The 21,304-nt window shown below is 42.8% G+C and overlaps 2 protein-coding genes across 3 annotated transcripts; both read right to left on the reverse strand.

The window, feature by feature from the left end:
* Positions 1-290: 290 nt before the first annotated feature.
* Positions 291-10,258, reverse strand: cdk13 (cyclin dependent kinase 13). Its single transcript, XM_033638921.2, has 14 exons — positions 8,144-10,258; positions 7,128-7,694; positions 6,855-7,013; positions 6,629-6,768; positions 6,328-6,498; positions 6,031-6,220; positions 5,864-5,920; positions 5,651-5,752; positions 5,468-5,545; positions 4,750-4,866; positions 4,523-4,654; positions 4,241-4,437; positions 1,909-2,409; positions 291-1,812 (listed from the first exon to the last, which is right to left on the reverse strand). The coding sequence occupies exons 1-14, from the start codon at positions 9,289-9,291 to the stop codon at positions 1,112-1,114; spliced, it is 4,260 nt and encodes a 1,419-aa protein (XP_033494812.2). The 5' UTR covers positions 9,292-10,258; the 3' UTR covers positions 291-1,111.
* A 2,085-nt stretch (positions 10,259-12,343) lies between these two features.
* On the reverse strand, positions 12,344-21,238 carry ralaa (v-ral simian leukemia viral oncogene homolog Aa (ras related)). 2 transcript variants are annotated; one of them, XM_033638786.2, is made up of 5 exons: positions 21,103-21,238; positions 19,022-19,261; positions 18,708-18,916; positions 18,296-18,470; positions 12,344-16,435 (listed from the first exon to the last, which is right to left on the reverse strand). In XM_033638786.2, the coding sequence occupies exons 2-5, from the start codon at positions 19,133-19,135 to the stop codon at positions 16,313-16,315; spliced, it is 621 nt and encodes a 206-aa protein (XP_033494677.1). In that variant the 5' UTR covers positions 19,136-19,261; positions 21,103-21,238; the 3' UTR covers positions 12,344-16,312. The 2 variants fall into 2 exon arrangements, with proteins under 2 accessions (XP_033494677.1, XP_033494676.1); XM_033638785.2 differs by having other exon boundaries at positions 21,081-21,232.
* Positions 21,239-21,304: the final 66 nt, after the last annotated feature.

A 21,304-nucleotide genomic window follows, 5' to 3' on the forward strand; every position in this document is an offset into this window, starting at 1 on the left:
CCAGCGGTAAGAAAAACACACCCAAGATTGGGGCTACTCGCGGTCAGAAATACTGGTTCGCGGACGTGATCAACTGTGCAGAGCCCTGAGCTCCAAACTGCATGAAACTAGACCCTGCATGTCCTTAGGTCCCCGGCAATACATTCTCCAAGTGTGAAGTAGATTGAATGAACTGTTCCTGAGATCTGCCAAGGACAAACATACATACAGATTCCTTGCTTTATAGTTACAGTAGTGTAACTGTGATAACGTCTGTAACAGTCCTAGTAGAAATTAAACAGACAATAATATGTCGTTGGCGTTTCTTTAATAAACATTTGCCAAAGGAGGAGGAAGGGGGGAGGGGGGGGCATATTCATTTTAGTACAAAAGAAAGACATTTTTTGAACTGGGGTTACGTGTGTTTTGCTCATGAACTTACAACATCTATTGGCAAAAAGGCATGTGGAATTTAAAGTGAAAACAGCCTTTCTCCATGAACATCACATCAGATTTGCTGCAGTTGTCCAAGTGCTACCAGTCTGTCTGGAACTAACAGTTCCTCAAATAGCTCCCTGTGCTGATATCTACGCCATCAGGCCAATCAACTGAGCCATCATTGTTTCAACATAATTGTGGCCGTAATAAAAAGGAGGACACTACATTACTGGTCATATTCCTAATTGTGCAGATAAAGCACACCATCCGTTTCCTTTCGTAGCTAAAATAGTTTCCGCCTACTTCAGTCAGTAGTGCAAAACATTAATACTAGCCTGCCCTGGAGCAATTACAGAAAGGCTAAGGTAGAGATTTAAAATTTTACCCGGCCTGATAAATGTACACTCAAAAAAGGTAAAAGTTTAATTTAAAAGACAGCAGAATAGATTACAAAAAAATAGGAAAATGGTATGAGCAAGAAAAGCTCCTCCTGTGTTATTCGGCTGTCCTTCTGCAACGTACTCCACATTCCAGACTGAGGAGGAATACAATGCCTTACACAGATTTAAGTTATTACAAACTGAGTGTGCATCTCCAGATCCCTCTGGTCTGGCCTGAGAGGCTTCAGGCTCAAAGCTGAGTCCTCCAGCCTTTTGTCCATTGTCACAAACTGCCATGTCCTGTTTCCAGTCTCTCAGAAAGGCAGGCCTCGTCCTCTGATTGTTGCTGTTGAGTTCACATGTGGGACAAAGCCGAGGGGTAGTGGTGGAGCCCCGACTTGGGAAGGGGAGCCCCAGGGTTGTCCTGGTGCTGGGATGGGTGGGGGAGGAGGTACACCATCCTTTCTAACCATGGCATGGTTGTAGAGGTGGATAGCGCTAGGGTTAGGCTGTCCCTCCACAGGTAAGGGGCTGTGATTGTACTTAAAACGGTGGTCCTTGTCCCCAGTGAACACCATGCTGCTGGGTCCAGTCGCTCCAGCCCCTGGAGGGAAGGGGTCTGGGTGGGCCGGGGCCAGAACGCCTGCAGCAGACGAGGAGCTGGCAGCCTGGCCAGGTCCGCTAAACACTTCTCTCAGAGCGTGAGGTGGCAGGCCTCCGCCTAACATGTGACCCATGTAGCCGTCACCAAAGCCTGCGGGAGTGAAGGGTGGAGGAGGTGGGTGGCTGTAGTCTCCACCGTATCCAGGTCCCTCTGCAGTAGGGAGAGGTGGGTAGTCTGGCTCTGGGGGTCTCCCACCATCACCTCCACCTGCAGACGCAATAGGAGGGGCATGGCCAGTCTTAGGTTCAGGTGGCGGCTGCCGGTAATCCAGGTCAGCATGTGGAGGTGGCTCTGGGGGTTCAGGTGGTCTCTGGTCTGGGGGCAGGATGGACACTCCACCTACTTCAGACACTGAAGGCACAAAATACAACATTGTGTTAGGTATAGGAATATATTTATGAAACAATATTCTACTGTGATCATCTGATTAAACACATGGAGGTTCACCTGGAGAGACAGGACTGGGCTCTGGAGGCTGTTTGACCTCTGGAGGTGGAGGCTGCCCCGCTGGTGCTCCTCCTGCAGGGTTTGTGCTCTCCGCCCCTTCTCCACCATCACTCAGCTCCTGCCTCTGAGCCTGCTGAGCCTGGAGGAGCTGGGCCAGCAGCATCGTCATGGCTGTCTGCGTGGCAGCTGCGGCCTCTCCTTCTGGAATACCTGGCGGCGCGGACATGGGGGGTGAAGGAGGCTTGGGCATTGGGGGTGTGCGGGGCACGCCTGCAGGAGCAGCGGGCTGGGGGGGCTTGGCAGGCGTAGGTTGTGGGGGAGGCTCAGCTGGGTCAGTGGGAGCCAGGGCTTTGGAGAGCTGCTGTAATGTTTCCTGATTGACCTTTGTACCCATGGATTGGACGAACTGGGCCGTGCTGGCTGAACTCTTGGGCTGGCCGAGGAAGTTCAGGAGAACCGCCAGCTGCTCCTGGGTTAACTGGGAGTTTGGGCCCTTGGGGTCTGTAAGAAGACAGAAGATTCGTTAGAGATGCAGTTTAACCTTGGGAACACACATTTGGGATGAAATGTTTTACAAGGTTTTTCCAGAGCTTTCAACTGAATCTGGGATTTGAATGAAAGCTGTTTATCTATGTTCTCTAAACGTCTCATATGCAGGCCAATGCTACTGGTAGGGATAGACAATTGTTGTGTCCACTAACTCCATGATGCAGACTGTAACAGCGTTCCATTAACTACTGTTTCAAAATCAAAGAATACATTTATTGATCAGAGCATAAGAACGCAGCAAGATATTTTTTAAATTTCTGAACAATTTAAAATCAGCAGAAGGAGGCTCAAAGAAACAGCTGTTGCATCATGTTCTGTGCGGCGCTCGCACCCCCTAAGTCATCTAATGTTACCCCCCACATTGGGCAAACCTACGCAGAAAGAATATATTTATTCCAAACATTTGCATGGTTATTGGGTGTTAATGTTTTCCTACTGAATGCATTATCAAAGGGTTGTACACCAGCCCCCTCAACGGGGGCTGGAGACATTTGTGAATGAACATTTCTTTTGATTGGGCTACATGAGGCATTTTTATTGTGATGGCCTATTATTCTGATTGTTAGTGGAACATTAGGGTCCATGGAAATGCACCTAATGAGTCATAATAGCTTGAGAAACCTTTTAATGCTGATTAATCACTTACAATCACGCTATCACATTAAATGTATGTTAAAAGGAAACAAGTTGAATCACACTACAGCTCTGCTGATGCATCACTAGGACGAGAAGCCACAGAGTCATAGGTGTGAAAAATACTACACAGTTCAACAGTATTGTAGAAAAGGGTTGGCTTAATGAGTTTGATTCAGTGTGTTGTCTATGCATACATCCGCCACAGAGGTGTGACCCTCAGAAGATATGCAGAAGGACACATTAACTAAGTGAGTAAATGAATAAACATTAAAGACCAATTATTCTGCAGAGCAGCAAAGCTCTTATAACCTTTAGAAGTATTAAATATACACCAGTTGTACCTGTTTAAGTGCACTGCATCATATCAAATCATACTGAGACTGACAAGATAATACGAGACAGGACATATTAGGGAGGTGTGATTAATCAAGTTTTGTTTTCAATTACAGTTTTGGTTTTAAATGATTATGAAACCAAGACAGTTGAGATAGTGTGTGGTTAAGAGAGAGAGACCGACTGTGAATGCTGTTAAAGCAGATGAGTGAGTGAGTGGAGGCAGAGCAGAGGATTAAATACAGTAGAGTTTGCAGATGTGCAAAAACAAATACTGCAGCTTCTTAAGACAGACAGAAGTTGCCTGTGTCTTGTTTCCCGACAGGGTTCAGCTCTGGAGTGAACATCGACTCTGGCCCGGGACACAAGTGTCTCCCCTGTGACTCCGACAACAGTCAGAAAGCTGCAGCAAGGAAAAGCTGATGTGTTATAAATCCAGCGCTTCCCTTTCCTTTACAGTAGTGCGCTTTCCCTACAAGCCACAACTCACCCAGGCAATAGGACCAGTTTGTTTCATCACCTGAATTCAATCGCAAGGTGGTCTATGACCAAACAAAGGAGCAAATATCGGAGAAAAGTAAGGCCCCCCTCAATTTCTTCTACCACAACACAGTCGTCAGTTAGGGACACTCTTTATGATGACACCACTTACCCGTCCTATTTTTGCTTTTTACGTTTAAGTTTTTATGATTTTCAGTTGAACTGTAGTTGATGTTAAAGAAAATCAATATGTTTCCAAAGTCAAGGAGTAGTTATGATTATGATCTGGTGGTCAAACAGCCCCAGAACAAACAGAAACACTTGTTAAACTCACCCAGCAGCGCAGAAGCAGCCGCATTCTGAGCTTTGACACCTCCAGGAGCGGGGAAGCCCTGGGGAGTGTTACTGCGGCTGTCGTCAAGGCCCAGCTCTTTACGGGGCGCCTTGGGGGCCGCCACTTCTTCTGGCATCTGCTTCTGTCGCCGACGTTTCTTACTCCACAGCTCGTGACAGTCCTGCCACAGTGGAAGACTGAAGAGACGCAAACAGTTAACACTGCAATCCTGCTGATAAACCTTGAGATAAACATGTTGATGCAACATGAAGGAAAACATACTCTGGCGGGGGCATCTTGTCTGGGTCCACATCCTTGAGGAACTCGCTGCCTAACGCTTGCTCAGCTGTGCAACGTTTGCTGGGGTCCAAGTTTAACATGTGGTCAAATAGGTCCAGGGCAGACGGAGGGATGCTGGACAACAACCGAAGCACAAGATTTCAGTGTAATGCACTGCTAGAGGGCCCAATCTTTAAATATTCAATTAGACGGCATTAACATTAACTTACAAAGCGTACTCCTCTCGTAACCGTCTCCTGTACTGCTTCTTTGGTTTCATGGTGTTGAAGAAAGGAAGTTTTATTACATCTGGCCAGACAGCAGGGCAGGGGCTGCCACATATTCGGCTACGAAACAGAAACTCATTTGTTTAGGCAGCACACAGCAATGTGTGGACACAATAGGCATATCTCAGAATTACTTAAAGACAACACCCAGAGAACTGGCCTGACTTGTTGCGTTCTATCACATCTGCCTTCATTATTAGAGCCTAATTTCTCTCCTCCCTCCCTATCACCAATGTTGCACCTTGCAAAGCGCTACACAACTTGAGGATAGTGAATGAGAGAAGAAGAAAAAGCAGTTTGGTTTCTGTCATTTTATGCTGTGCTTAGCTCACAGAAAAAATCATCTGTACATTCAGGGTTTCCCTGAGCAGAGGTGGGCTGCCTCCACTCAGTTAATCACTACCTTCACCTTTCCTCTAACAAGAACAGTCATGACAAAACTAGTGAGGCCCGTTAATTAAACACATCCTGTGGTTGTGTTGCTTTATGGTCGATTGAGATGATCAGTGGAAAAAAGAAAAAACAAGTGCCGCTTTCTCTTCCTGTTTCAGATAAGCTGACACCACCTGTCATAAGTCGACGCACCAGCGTGTGGGAACCAGTGACACAAGATCTGTGAGTTCACAAGATCTGCACATAACAGCATGTAACCTAAACTTACCTGATAAGCTCTAACTGGGCGAGCTCCTGATTAGCTTGAAAAATTGGTCTCTTTGTGAACAGTTCTCCAAGAATGCATCTGTCAGGGAAAACAAGACACAATTGATTATTTATGACTCACTGGGCAGATAATCGAGTCACATATAGTGGGTAAATTTCATGTCAGTTTCAGCACTGCTCTTACCCGCAGCTCCACACATCAATAGCTGGCGTGTACCTCTCTTCTCCCAGAAGCAACTCTGGTGGGCGGTACCATAATGTAATCACTTTATTGGTGTAGGGGCGACTAAAAATGAGAAACAAAGATGAGTATAATCACATAGGAGCAAAAATAATTGTGAAGGCGAGACAGCTTGACAGGTGTGGTGCATATCTACCAAGAACACACGAGACTCACCTCTCTTCAGAGTTATACAGCCGAGCAAGACCAAAGTCTGCGAGCTTTATTTGACCTCTGAACAGGAGGGGAAAAACAAATTAAATGTAGTTCGGAAAAAACATTTGTAATAAAACATAAAAACTGTTTATTATGTTTGACTGTGAAAAAAAAACATAAGGGCTCACTTGTTATTGAGCAGAATATTGGAGCACTTTATGTCTCTGTGCAGAAAGTTCTTTTTGTGGCAGTAATCAAGGCCCTCCAGCAACTGTCGCATGAAAGACTTAATGTGGCTCTCGTTAAAATGGACCAGGCCAGACTCGAGCAATCCCATCAAATCGTGGTCCATGTATTCAAACACAAGGTAGAAAGCACCTGAGGTAAGAGGATAGAGAGTTAGACACCAAAAAAGATCACGTATAATACAGACTAACGTTGTGCAGCAGGGTGAGAGAGACATTATGAGTAAAAACATAACGCACCTTTATCGTTCTTGAAATCGAGAGCGTCTTCCTTGTCTGTGACGATCTCCTTCATGTTTATGATGCTCTTGTGGTTGAGTTGTCGCAAAATCTTAATCTCTCTGATGGCTGTGATTGGGAAGCCCTCCTTTTCATTGTCCAGACGGACTTTCTTCAAAGCCACCATTTCAGCTGTGAAACAGAGAAAAGAACATTGTGTCAAAACTACATCTTGATCAGGTCTGAAGAACAAGGAGAAAAAATCTATGTCTACAATGGTGATGAAGAGTTACAAATGAACCTATATCTTCAACACACTCACCGGTGTCTTTGTCTTTAGCTTTGTACACCTGACCGTAGGTGCCTTCCCCTGTGATTCCAATAATCTCAAACTTGTCCACACAGCGTTTGCCCCAATCTATCTCAGTTTCCTTAATCTCACCGTATCTTGGGCCACAAATTCTGGAAAATACAAGAAAATATTTTAGCGGCAGCAGAGTGAATACACAGTGAACAAATGCTGGAGCAGTAAATGCTCTGTAACGTACTTTGGTCTTCGACGAAGTGTTTGGGACTTTTTGTCGTCAGGTGGGCTGTGCGGGGAAGACGTGCCACCAGGAAGTTCAGGGGGGAGAGGCAAGTCGGTAAGAAGCGGACGGGCCTTTCTCTCTGACCTTTTCTTCCCTGAGATCAAGTTGTCCTTCAAGCTGATGGTAGAAAAACACAGGAGATACAGAGAGACAGTGTGAGTAAGTCTTGACAATGAAATATATAAAGTGCATTAAATGTCTAGATTATATAGCACAACGACACACCCATACCTTTCTCCTTTGTCCATGTGCTCTAGAACTGTCTGGGGCAATGGCAGGGATGATAGAGTAGAGATGAGTGGAACAGTGGCTCGTTCCCTGTCTTTGCTCTGTCCAGATGCTGGTGCTTTCCTTTTGTCCCGATGTACAGAGTCATCTTTCCCCTTCCCGTCTCTGTCTCTGCTGGTCTGGTGCTCAGTGGTCCTCTTGGACGACCTGTCGGAGGGGGACTGAGGCTGGCTCGATGTGGGAGTTCTGGGACCCTTCTCAGGCTGTGCTGGAGAGGGAGGGCGGCCCTTTCTGGATGTGTGATTGGACTTGGGGCTGGGTTGATGAGCAGATGAGGAACCCTTGGTTGGAGTAGATGTGTTGCTGGAGTTCTTGGCCTTGGCAGCTGCTTCTGCGGCTTTAGCCTTTTTCTGCTTGCTGAGTTCGGCTGCGAGGCTGGTTTTGAAGGTGAGCGTGCTGGGTGAGAGGCTGGAGGGGCGACTGCGCGAGCGAGAGTGGCGGTGACGGCTGCGAGAACGTGAATGCCTTGAGGATGAATATGGACTTCTGCTACGTGACCTAGCAGATCGCCTGGGAAGAAAATGAAATTGACACCATTTTAGATTTTGTTTATACATTACCACCTTCAAGTGACCATTTTATTTACTTTCATGAGACAGTAAGTCTGGTGGATATCTAAATATGAAAACATGTAAAGCAAGTTATTACACCAGTGTCGGATGCAGAACTTCTCTCACTTAATCACCAGTCTGGTCAGAAGTTTTGGGAAAGGCATAAGCACGCCAGCAAATATTGAGAGAAAACATTTAGGCCTCAATAAACACAAATGTTAAAACTTTGTCCTTGTTAGGGTTGCACAATAATTTCAAACTGTAAACTACAACCAGGAGGACTGATACATACGCCCAAATAATCACAACAGAAGCAGAGCCTACACACCATATAAATACACCACACAACTACATCACAGCCAACAAGTGAAGCACACATCATCCCATGAGCTGCTTATAAGAACTCACCTGACATCTGGACTTGGGCTCAGGGACTTCCTGTATGGACTTCTTGATCTCCTGCGGTTTCCGTAAGGACTTGAACCAAACTCTCCTTGTTCATACGGACTGTGTCGGCCATAACTTGGGGACCTGCGCCAGTTCGCTGGGCTCACAGGCGATCTCTTCCTTTTGTTGCTGGAGTATGAACTGGGTGACTTTGGCATACCATATGCCCCATACCCATCTGCATCCCGGCCATAATATGCAGAACTGGGAGAGAGTCTTTTGCTCCCATAAGTTGGACTTCTTCTAGATATGAGCTGGTTATAACCACCAGGAGACTGGTAGCTATATGAATATGATGTCCCATAGGGACTTTCTGCTTTGAAACCAGGACTTCTCCTGTATGCCCTGAGGTCCTCGCGGTCATCTCTGTAAGATTGTGGAGCATCTCTGTATGCAGATGGTGGCTCTTTATCAGATCTTGTTTTACTTCTGTGCCTTTTTGAATCCCTTTTATCTGCAGATTGTAAGGACTGAGATGTAGATGTCCTTTTACCGTTCCTGTCATTGCTCCTTGTAGTGTCTCTGTGATTTTTAGAGCCACTGAGGCTACCTCCACTCCTAGCTTTAGAGGAGTCTCTCTCGCGGCTCTGGCGGTCCTTTTTCCTGCCTGGCTCCTTCTCCTGTTTGTTCCTCTCAGATGGTCCTCTTGTTTGTTCGTCCTTGCTAATGCACACTGCCTCCCGGTCTCTCGGGTGACTTCTGTCTGGGGATGCTGGTCCATTATATTCACCAAAGTCAACATCGCTAAGTCGGTCCACTGAGAGCCTGTCAGCATGGGGGTCAAGTTTAGGAGAGGGGCTCCCAGAAAATCGCTCTGACTGGGAGCTCACGTCATCATACTCTACCAATGTCCGAAGTTCAGCGTCTTTATCAAAAGTGCCTTTTCGGTCATTGTCAGGGTCTCCTGTTGTACCGGTATGCCACAAGTCTCTTCCCTTGGCCTGCCTGCGTTTCTTTCTCCTAGAAGCCGATGAGCGCCTCTTCTCACGGTGTCTCTCTCGCTGAGCAGCACCGCTCCCTGGCTTACTACGCCTGTCCTGCCTGTTAGCATTTCTCTGAGCAGAGGGGCTCCGACCCCGACCGTCGCGAAGCACCTCTGAATTAGGCATTTATCTACCAAATAAATGCTATACCCACTGTGAGAACAATCTTAATAATGTTGACTTTACCTAAACTATGTTCCTTGTGCCGTGGAACAAAACATTGGGCTAGCTGTGTAACAGGCTAGTTAGCTAACGTTACGGCAAATTCACAATTAGACAGCCAGCCAGCTAGCTAGCTAGCTAAATCACAAGCTTAACATTAGCATTACAAAGCTAGCTCGTTTCAGGTTAATGAAAAAGCGAGTAACCCCAGACGGTACTTAATATGTGACACTTGGTGTCTGTAGATTCCGCCACATAAAATCCACGATATGGTGTTTAGTTACAGAGCCAGTCGGCAACCAACCATTGTGCTCCAGGACGGAAATCTCCCAGATTTGCTAGCTTATGGTTGTCGGTTTAGCCAGCTAGCCTTCAGTAGCTAACTGTGTCCAGCTAGACAGTCGCATTCCGTTTCATGGTCAAAGCACAGGCCCAAAGCCCCTCCAAATCTATAATCCAGTTCTTGTGAAATGATGCAGATCGTACAAGAATGTAAATCCATTAACCGGATAGTGTTAAAGTGGAGGTAAAGAAACTCCGTCTCCTTCTCACAAACTTCTTCTCGCCTTCCATCACACTCCAATGTGCAACAAGGAAGTGAATAGCACGCGAGTTGGCTGGATAGCCGCCGCTAGCTAGCCAGCTAGCCGCTAGCGCCGTAGCCAGCTAGCTTTCTTTTCTCTTTTGCGTGGAGTTCAATGCAACTCAAGTCAAGATGCAATCTAACAATGCTGTTCAAAAACACGTCCGCTTCCACGTATTCCGCCGGGTTGTTGCTCCCTCTTACCACCGCATGGTCCAAAAGTAGCAGACGTGTTTCCGGGCAAAATGGCTCCACAATTCTTTGAATTTATTTCAAAATATAGTAACTTTGTTCGCAATGTGGCTAACGGTACAACTCGCCAGGGCCCAGACAACTTTCAAACTACAGGCCTGGTGCGTCGGTGTGAACCAATGACAGCCGCGTGCGTAATCCAGATCAGCGGTTACGTCACCGCCAAGGGGAACCCCTACTTTCAAAATATAAGAGAAAATAAACACTTATAAATCAATAAGGGTTTATACAAAAGATTGTGTCTTCTTTTTCATGACCCCCATACTGGATACTTTAAACTGTCACTGTGTATTTAACGCCTATGTGCTGCATATAAGTGCTGTATATAAGCATATGTACTTGTTATGACAGTCCTTTATGCATGCTTTGTATCTGTACTCTTCTAACTTTTTATTGCAGCTGCAGCACAGCAATTTTCCTCAGGGTAAATAAAGTTCTATTTTATTTTTTTACATATACAGTAGGCCTACATATCCAACCACTCAATGTTTATTGCTGTAGTAAAAGCAGCAGTATCACAGTGTAAAAATAATGAATTCAAAATGTTACTTACTTATGAAAGCATTTGCATCACAATATATTTAAAGAACTGAAAGTAAAAATACTTATTATGCAGAATGGGTCATTCCTGAATAATATATGTTGTCACTGGTGTCAAATCATTGATGCACTTATGTATACGTAACTTTAATTTTGCAGCTGGTAAAGGTGGTGCCACTACTTTATATACTGCAGGGCAGCTTAATCTGTTAATAACACATTATCATTTATTAGTTGATTTGTGTATTGTATTGATAGTTCAATCAGCAAAGTAACTAAAGTTATCAAAAACATGTATTGGAATGAAAAAAAGGACAATATTATCTTCCAAAATGTTTTGGAGTAAAAGTACAACGTTGCATAAAATGGAAATACTGAAGTACCTTGAAATTTTACTTGATTACAGTACTTGAGTAAATGTCGTTACATTCCACTGGCACTATTTATATTGTTTACAACTTACGGAAACACTTGGCTTGTATTTAGACATTTTATTTGTGTTGTTCTTCTTATATATATTAATATATACACCTGTTTTCATGAACATACTAATCCTGTATATTCCTGACCTTTATTCAGCTTTGTTGTCCTTGTTCTTAGCTGTTCATTTCTGTGTAAGTACATTTAAAGCATTGCCAAAACCAGAGTCACATTCCTTGTATATGCACACATACTTCACCAGTAAGGCTGATTCTGATTCTGGATTGAAAACAAGCTTTTACGTTGCCAGTTGATTTCACTCTAATCAAAAATTTGTCATCAGTACTCTCCATTACATCACATCCATCACTAAATGCTATCACTGTCATAAACCAGCACACAGCTACTGCAACATATCTGAGTGTGCTATAGTAAATCAATACTTCCCTTGTCCTTGTCCTCCTCCATGACATTGGCATAACCGACCTTTAGGAGGAGCACACATGCAGCAAAAAGAATCAGAGCGATTGTGTAAACACAGAGACATGGGCTGAGCCACACAGCCTGCACTTGCACAGATATTATAGTGCCACCAGAACAAATGATGCCTTAAAACCACCTATAAACATGAGAAATTAAAGGTAAAGCCATGATAAAAAGTGCTGACATTGCGCCAGACTGTCATGGTGAAAAGGGAGCCGAGCCGGAAGCCGAAGCTCTCATATAACCAATCTATCTACGTCCCAACCCTCACCCTACCCTTTGAGTAATCAACGAAAGAATGAGATTTCAGATACAAGCGGCTGAAATAAGTTTTATTCATAGGGTGGCTGGGCTCAGCGTTAGAGACAGGATGAGGAGCTCAGGCTCGGAGTAGAGCAGCTGCTCCTTCACATGTAAAGGGGTCAGTTGAGGTGGCAACAGATCAGGATGCCTCCTGGGCTGGTCTCGTTAGAGGTTTTCCAGGCACGTCCAACTGGTAGGAGGCCTCAGGGTAGACCCAGGACACGCTGGAGGGATTATATAGCTCATCTGGCCTGGGAAGACCTCGGGATCCTCCAGGAGGAGCTGGAAAATGCTGCTGTGAGGACGACGCTTGTATAGTGTAACTCATGGTATAAAATAATTTAAATTCAACACTGATTAATAGCAGTCACACTGTCGTAATTCAAGGCAACACAAAAATCTTAACACAAAAAACATATGAACACATTTGGAAAATATTATTAGTAATATCCACTTTATTTGCCATTTCCAAATAACTCACAAAAAAATGAATTGAAATGTAAGCTTCACCTCTTGCATTCACAAACAGATAGGCTACATTAGTGGTTATGTTCAAAATAAGTAAACATGAAGGAAACATTTAACTGATGGCATACATACGACCATCCAATCCAAGACAAAGATATCTATTCTTTATTCCGAGGGTATTTATATAAAAGGCAAAACGAGTCATTTGAATACCCAGTAGGACAGTTTGCTCGTAGCTTTCACACAAATATCTGTTTTAGTTTCACCCCTTGAATCCTGCTGAAAATATTTGGGCCATCAAGTCTATTAAGATGACGAGAAAAGTATTATGAGTGTTAAGCCAATGTTAGAGTAAGCAAGCACTATGGTGGTTACTTTAGTAGCTTCTGCAATCCTCCATGATGAAGGATGAAGACACACACAGCAGGTAATGTAATGGCCGTAAGCTAAGGAAGGTATGCCATAACAGACTGTGATTCTTGCACTATATGTCAGTTTCTGCGCCTGCTGCTTTAACTCGCACTAACTCAGTTATGTTTCTGTCATGGTATGGTGTACTGGAGGTTAGCCCTTAAAACAGATTATCCCAAACTACTTTATAAGCATTCCGATGCAATGAGATCCCCACATTTTGGGTTTGAGTCACATATCTTTAACTCTCTACTACTGTGTGCTTTTCAGTTAACAGGAAATACCACGCACATTCTTTTGCATTACCGTCTGTTTGTACAAGTTACACACTGAAATGTGACAAACAAAGCCTGTAATCAAAGCCAGCAATTCCTCAGTGTGTATGTATTAACTCAGGGAATCAATGAGACAAGTGTTTTCAAATAGAAAAACAGTTTACAAGTGTTGGCCCCGTCTACATGTATACAGATATTTTTTAAAACGTGTATTTTTCTCTACATTTTGACCTCTTGTCAACACGCAAAGTTTTAGGTCACTTAAAATAACATTTTTTACCATCTAAGGTGCAGAATTTTTGAAACTCCATTTTCAGTTAACCTGAAAAAACAAAAAGTCATAAATTTTTTTTGTTAAAGGGTCGACAATCCGCGTTTTAACGTGTAATCTGTAAATATAAAACACCTTCCACAAACACAAAAAATATTTGTAAACTCCAAAAACTTTTGCAAAAATAAAACAGATTTGCAAATACAAATTACACACGTAAAAAAAAAATGTGAATATACTTAATTTACAAAAAATGAAAAGCATTTGTGAATATCTTGCTAACATTTACAACTTCTAGCATAAATTTGTAAATCCAGTCTTTATTTGTGAATCTCAATTCTACACTTGCAGATTTGCGTTTTATGCACAGAGTCATTCGTATATTTGCAGCTGTTATATTTTGTGAGTTTACAAATTTTTTTTTGTACTTGTGGAAGTTGTTTTATATTTACAGATTACCCATTTACACAGAACTTGTCAATCCCCTCACACGAATAATATTCAGTCAAATTTATCATAAAAGCAACATTTATAAAAATGGAGCGTTTTGGAAAAGATGACATCATCTCCTCAATTTGTGCATGCACATCGTCGCTTTGTATACAGAGCAAACACTAGAAACAACAACAATAATGTCGGACTGTCGATTTGCTTACATTTTGTTTGCACTGCTTAGTTTCATGGCTTCTTTACACTTAAACCTGCTTAAAGTTGCTGCACCACTTCATAGACAAACAGAGGCCTCCGCTACACCAAATGTTTTGTCAACATTTTTTGTCAATGGTTTAAAGTCCGCTACAAACAACTATTTTATCCAATCTCCACTAAATATCAGTTTTTGAAAAGTATCTGTAAACATGTAGATGGGGCCTTTGGGTTCAGGTTTTCTGAGCTGTGGTCACATCTCTGAACAGCATTCAAGCCTAAATGCTTCGAGTGCACTCAGTGACACTGTTTTGAATAGTTTCCAGATTTCATATTCTCTTCCTCTTTGCAATTACAACAATCACTATTTTGCATAGACTCCAGTGTTAGGCATCCTATTGGTTGAGGAAATATTTTAATGTAAATGGTGAGCTGTTGCTGTTGGCAACGCACACATCTACAGTTTAAACTGGATCAGAGAGTGAAGTGTGGCAACAACCTCTGGATGGCGACTTTGAAAACAACTTAAAAATATAAAATAAGTTATTTTAAATAAGTTAAAAGAAATATAAAAGAGTGGCTCAGTCGTAAAGAGAATAGAGGGGCAGATTTCACAGTGTGTTTTGGTCTATGCAATTTAGCTGTTGATCATGTTCTCAATGTGCCAAATTTTTTACACTGCTTCAATCACTTGCCTGTAAAATTGTCACTACATGAGCAAGAGGAAATGAACAAATCAGGTGTTTCAGTAAGATGTCACTACAGCTAAATAGCCTTACACAAAATGCAACAAAGGTAAACAAAGTAGAAACGCCAATGACCTCTAAACTCTGCACATCATTGGCAGGCTAAGATTACAGGCAAACAGGAAGGGTACGGGGGGAGTATTCACATTCACAATGGACAGAGAGGCAACAGTGATGCACTGTACATGAATTACTAAATCCCTCGTTAGCTTTGCATTTCTCCCCCAGGCCATTCACAATGAAATTCTCCAACTTCAACATTTGCCTCCATCACTTTTACAAAGATATTTCTTACACAAACACTGCTCACTGTAGCAAGTTGTCATTCACCTCCATTAATAAGTGGGCACTTGTTTGTACTAGCTAGCGTTTTTCTTTGGTGACTGAGAGCAACTTTTTTTGGACAGGAACAACCTCACTACTATCATTCATTTTTGATATTTTAAGCCTTGAAATTCATCTACCCATTAGTTTATTCCCACTTGAGCCCCTATTAAGAAATACATTTCAGTTTAAAAAAAAAAAAGAGGGGACTACAAGGTTGGTGATTAAAAGTCTGAGCCAAGAAAAGCAAATAGGCTAAATAAATCTTTACATGACTGGAAGCAATTTATTTTATCAGCTTTAAGTGTTTAAAAACAGCATGTACTGTAAAGGACGTAGTGTTATGGAATCGCCTTTTTATCAGAGCACCAGGGATTCCTTTATCGCAAAAAAAAAAGGCAATGTGAGGTAAAACTTCTGAAATGTTAGAATTGAAAAAGGTTCAAGTGTTGTAAAATCCCTCGCAGATTTAAGGGTAATGATTAATGTTTGTGCATTAGAGAGGACTCGACAAAGTGACGCGGAGGGGAAAGAAACATTAGTGCGCTTATCTTACACTGGTTGATATGATAGAGGACGAGGAAGAAAAGAAGAGAGAAAAAAGTTTGACTTCACAGATAAAAATAAGTGTTCATAACCTTACCACGTAGTAAAACTGAGGTGTAAAACAACAACTAGGAATGGCATCAAATTTTCGGCTCTTAGTAACGATTCCTTCGATTAAAATGCTTCACAGATTCACCAGTGCGACGAACATTTCCTCTGTGGCACTTGATGAATTCTGGGTTGACACTATACTGCTGAGTCTGCTCACTTCCACTTCCTACCCAAGCTCCAGTTACAACTTCCCCCCCGTTTAAAACTTGGCTCTGACACTGTCATTTTCATCTTTTCTCTTCAACTGCACAGCTGTCTTGAATATATTATACACATCAAACTTTACAATGAAAACTTTTGTAACATTTCAGGGCTTAGCCTCTCGTCAAGCTTAGGCCTAAATTAAACACCATCCATTTATTACACTCTGTAATGTGGTCAGAGTAAGAGAAGAGAGAGAGAGTACATAAATTATTTGGAGTGTCAGCACATAAAAAGTTAGAGCTATAAATGGTGTATGGAGTGCCACCTTACTACTCCCTGACACATGGTCAGATGTCCTGGAAGCCAGGAACAGAAAGTCATGGTCAGGTACGGGCACAAAATAAATGCAAAAGTCTGAGAAATGTATATGTACATAAGCAGCTATCCTGCTTCTCCTTTAACACTATAAAATACAGCATCTCTCTCTAATTCTCTTGGCCAAACTTTTACTTTTCTTCTTCCCGTTCTTCTCTTTGCTGTCCTCCATTTTCCTCGCCCGGATCTCTCTCATCAGGTCAAAGAACACCTGTTTAAAAAAAAAAAAACAAAGAGTAGGAGTTCACGTTTTCTGTTTGCTCAATGTCAACTGAGTAAAAACACACTCGTCTTTCCAGCCTACTTTTGATAAAACCAAGCCCACTTCTGCATGACCGAAGTGTGCTGCTTGACATCAAGGCCTGATGATTTGCTGCCAGCTACTGCTGCAAGTAGTGCCCTCTGCGGCACGCTGGGCGCCCTGTGAAACTGCACAGCTTGAGCTCATCAGTGGCTTTGAACGCCACTCTTGCCAAAATACACTGTGGAATTCTACCCCTTCTCATGCCTCTTCTTCGAAGATGGACGTTGATTTTCGATGCCCCTCTACCTACCTCTTTACATAAATTTGTAAATCCATTATGTATTTGTGAATCTCAATTCTACACTTGCGGATTTACGTTTAATGCACAGAGTTGTTCGTATATTTGCAGATGTTATATTTTGTGAGCTTACAATTTTTTTTGTACTTGTGGAAGTTGTTTTATATTTACAGATTACACATTTACACAGAACTTGTCAATCCCCTCGTACGAATAATATTCAGTCAAATTTATCATACAAGCAACATTTATAAAAATGGAGCGTTTCGGAAAAGATGACATCATCTCCTCAATTCGTGCATGCACATCGTCGCTTTGTATACAGAGCACACACTAGAAACAACAACAGTAATGTCTTCAGCTTGAGCTCATCAGTGGCTTTGAACGCCACTCTTGCCAAAACACACTGAGGAATTCTACCCCTTCTCATGCCTCTTCTTCGAAGATGGATGTTGATTTTCGATGCCCCTCTACCTCCTTTATGAACCATCTTTTGTTTACATATGTCTGCCTTCCCTGTGTCAAACTGTTTGTGCTATCAGTTGCTGGGTGAATTTGAGTTGCTACAGCTGTTAAATTGAAACTTCTGCTGAGCAGCTCTGTCATGGCAGTGTGGAGCACCCTGCTTAGCCACGGTTCGGCAGCACAGTGGTGATACGGGGGAAGCCAAACACTGTTCATCTTCACACACTGCCGTGACAGAGCTGGGTGAAAGTAAGCACAAGTTGATCTTTAACTGCCCATATTGCTATTTTCAAAGTTACTGTAGCCGTCATATTTCTCAAAGACGAGCCTTCAGCGGTTGTAGCAACTCAAATTCAGCCTGCACTTACCCCAGGGGGTCAGTCTTGTTAAGGCTCATTTATACTCCCTTCATGTACAAAAATAGATTGACTTCAAATGCTGTAAACGCCACTGCCCTCCTACTTCCATGCATCCTTTATGATGGAATTGATACATCCACCTGATGGCACTAGAGGACAAGACAGCAGTACCGGAGGTCGTTATAATGTACCTTTTAATGGGGGCAGCACTGTAGAAAGTGGTGGTCTATAGGGCCTTAAATACATTGCAACATAGGGACAGAAAATTCTTTTTACTACATTACCAGTTTGTTCTGTCATTTAATAATTTTGTCATTTCCTTTGGTTGTATCATGCTTGAACTACGCGACACTGCCTCCATGATCTCCAGTCATGTTGCTCTATTTTGTCCGTATCTGTAAGCTTTACGAAAACGTGCACAAATAAGCACAAAATGAATGCAGAGTATAGACAGAAGGCTACAGCTGTGTCTGTATACATACCCAATGATGAGCCCTTATTCTTTAAACTGTGGGAAATGAGGCAGAGGGACTGGATAGGCTAGCTAGCTAGGTAGTAGCAGTCTCTTTCAATTACATTAGCTAGCAGAAGGCTGTCACAATCATCTTGCTTTAATGTCACACAGCCCACCTATGTCATGCAGAAATGAGTTGGAAAAACGACAGATGCAGCCAGGAAAGCCTATCTTCAGCTGGTCAAACATACCTTGTCAACATTGGCACGGGTTTTGGCAGAAGTCTCCACATAGCACACGCCCCACTGCTCGGCACGTGCCTTCGCCTCATCTGCGCTCACCTGCCGTCGGTCGTCCAAATCTGACTTGTTACCAACCAAGAGAAAGGGCACATTCTCATCCTCCTTCACTCGCAGGATCTGCTCTCTGCAAAACAAAAGAAATGTCATTCAGCCATGAATTATGTAACTACATAGGCTACTGCTTGCTGATGTGAATGAGGTAAAACTGTAGAAAATACAGTCGCTTTTAATGATGTTTCAAAAAGTCAAAACAGCTTACACTGATTATGTATTTTAACAGGGGAAAGATACCTAATGATGACTGTCATTAAATTCTAATGGATGGAAAAGCGTCTCGTCGAAATATTGTTTGCTACTGGACCTGAAGTCTACTGTTGCTGCAAATGATTCCAGTTCTGTGATGGAAAATACACAGAGGAAACCCTCGCCGCTGCGAAAGTAGTTATCTCGGATGGCTGCATAGTCCTCTTGTCCAGCTGTGTCGAGGATGTCAATCTGTACCTCCTCTCCGTCCAGCACCACTTTCTTCCTGTAGCTGTCTGCTTTGGTGGGCTCGTAGTCTTCAACAAACTATGAAGGGAAAAAAATAACTTGGTCAGCCAGAAAAGAGAAACTTTCCTCCTACTTCAACAACTTGTGAATTTTTACTTGATTTTTGTGATGCAAGTCGCTCACCTCATCATACATGAACTGGAGTGTGAGGGCTGATTTCCCCACTCCTCCACTGCCCACCATGATCACTTTGTGAAGGGCTAGAGAGTTCTGCCCTTTCGGCTTAGCAGCTGCCATGGCTCTGTATACCAGGAGATCTGAGTGTCAAAGGTAGAAAGTTCAAGGCTGAGCTGGAGGTGGAAGGAAGGATTGTAAAATGAAGACCGTAAAATCCAGCTGCAACCAGGGGCCAAATGATAATGCCTGGAGAGACATAAAAAAAAGAGAAGAGAGAGAGAAGAAATCCTAAGATGGTTCATCATCATTTCCGAGACTCTAGATTCCATTTCTGCAGTTAGATTGCAGAGCCATCAATGTGTCTCAATGCAATAAAATAAAACCAGGAGAAACTGCCATTACACTATAAATATAATGCGGAGGATTATTCTCTGTATCTGGTTAGGGCTAGAGAGATAAAATGTGCTAATGACCACCGGTACTAGATTGATGCATTAGAAACTGCTTTATAATCAGTATTTTTTAATTCACTCCTCCCTGCAGCTATGTGTCCGCTGAGTGATTATACATTCCTTAATGTGGCTATAGTGAATACTCTGGCTTTATATGTTTTTTCTTGGCAAGAACAAAAAAGTCATAGACATAGATCTCATTACTGGAGAAAATTACACTCATAGTATACACTGTGCAATAATTATTTGGGTGATTCAAACAAAAAAAAGATGTCTGCATGGACGTTAAAGCTGAGAAAAAGGCGTGCCAAAAGGTGCATTCATGGTCAGTCCTATAGATCACAGGCTATCTCCTGAATGCTAGTTTGCAGCCAACACACATGTATTTACAAATCAGTGGTAAAATACTGCTTGTGGCATTCCTAAAAAAACTACCACATTGATGACACGGGGATTAACTACTAGTACATCAGTACAAACAGTACCCAAATCCCACTAACCCAACAGGAACCTGTGAAAGCCATTTAGCTAAGAAATATAACTTTTTTTAAAAGCTTCTGAGTAACATCTGGTAGTATTTTCCACATTTTGACAGGACTGGATAAAATCTGACATATGCCAAAGCCATTTAGTGGTCAGCTTCTCATGTTGGACAGTCCGGGAAGACTATGGGAATACCATGAAGTGCGTGTTAATGCCCTTTCCCTATCACAGGCCCACACAGACCTCTGGGGATCAGGGAGAAAGATGGGAATGCAGCCAATAGGTTATTACAGAAATTAACAAAAGGGGTCAATGCACGAAAGTCAATACTACGATTTAGTACAGGATGCAATGTCCTTCTACTTTAACCATTTCAACCCCAATAGTAAGGAAGTATGTCTACTATCATGCAGCTTTAAGTAAACATTATTATCTTTATGTGTATGTAATATTTTAATAAACGTTAGGTCTTTAAGACACGTCTACAATGACAACAACAAGTATCTAGGTTTCAATGACCTCAGAATTAGGTGTAACCATAATTAGGTGTGTCCTCATAACCGCTAATCATATTCATCACAAAATTGGCTCAACAACGTAATTACACTGACACGTCAAAATTACAGTGGCATGGTTTATACTGTTAGCTGACCAAGCGACAATTTCACCTTATTATTACAACAACAGACGACTATAAGCATTAATAACAATGCACAACACTCTAATAACCATGTTAACTTATTAGCAAGTTAGCGGGGGACATGTCAACAGCAGGTAAACTAGCTAGCAGGTTGACTCCAGTGGAGCGATGTGGCTAACAGGCTAACTACCCATTACCTCAGCGGGTTAACGTCACCTGAACGCTAATTAACATTTGGGGAAGTTCACCATGATGGTAGAGGCTCTAATAAACCTATTACAAGAGAATTCTTGAACATGAGACACCCAGCAACAGATGTTCGGTTGGTCCTTGCTAGCCACAGCTAGGGTGGCCACACAGGCAAAAAGGCTAGCAAGCGTTAACGAGCAGCTAATCACAACTAAATGATGCAACGAGAAAATAAAAAAGAGCAAACGTGACCAGCAGCGAGCGTTACAGCAGCAGCGTTAGTGTGAAGAACATCACCTACCGGGAAATTAAATAGTGTTCACCTTAGCACGACGTTTGGCGGAGGTTGAGTTATGGTGGCAAGATGAGAAGACTCAGCTAGCTACTTGTTAGCTCATGGCTAGCTGTCTAGCTAACTCCAGAGACTTAGCAGCAGACTGACTGCACGTCCTGTGGGCTTGGCTCCGTCTGACAACGCCCGCCCGCCTGGGAGAACCACACTACACTCTTGTTTGACTTTCTGTG

This window comes from Epinephelus lanceolatus, chromosome 20, assembly GCF_041903045.1.
Source record: "Epinephelus lanceolatus isolate andai-2023 chromosome 20, ASM4190304v1, whole genome shotgun sequence".
NCBI classification, from domain to species: domain Eukaryota; kingdom Metazoa; phylum Chordata; class Actinopteri; order Perciformes; family Serranidae; genus Epinephelus; species Epinephelus lanceolatus.

What these genes read in the sequence shown, in the direction of transcription:
- cdk13 (XM_033638921.2), bottom strand. Translation starts at nt 9,291, where the DNA reads ATGCCTAATTCAGAGGTGCTTCGCGACGGTCGGGGTCGGAGCCCCTCT. An exon ending in ACACTTCGTCGAAGACCAAA is followed by an intron (nt 6,769 to 6,854) that starts GTACGTTACAGA and finishes TGTATTTTCCAG; the next exon opens with AATTTGTGGCCCAAGATACG. An exon ending in GGCTGCTTCTGCGCTGCTGG is followed by an intron (nt 2,410 to 4,240) that starts GTGAGTTTAACA and finishes GTCTTCTTACAG; the next exon opens with ACCCCAAGGGCCCAAACTCC.
- ralaa (XM_033638786.2), bottom strand. Translation starts at nt 19,135, where the DNA reads ATGGCAGCTGCTAAGCCGAAAGGGCAGAACTCTCTAGCCCTTCACAAA. An exon ending in GCAGCAACAGTAGACTTCAG is followed by an intron (nt 18,471 to 18,707) that starts GTCCAGTAGCAA and finishes TTTGTTTTGCAG; the next exon opens with AGAGCAGATCCTGCGAGTGA. An exon ending in CCCGTGCCAATGTTGACAAG is followed by an intron (nt 16,436 to 18,295) that starts GTATGTTTGACC and finishes TTTTTTAAACAG; the next exon opens with GTGTTCTTTGACCTGATGAG.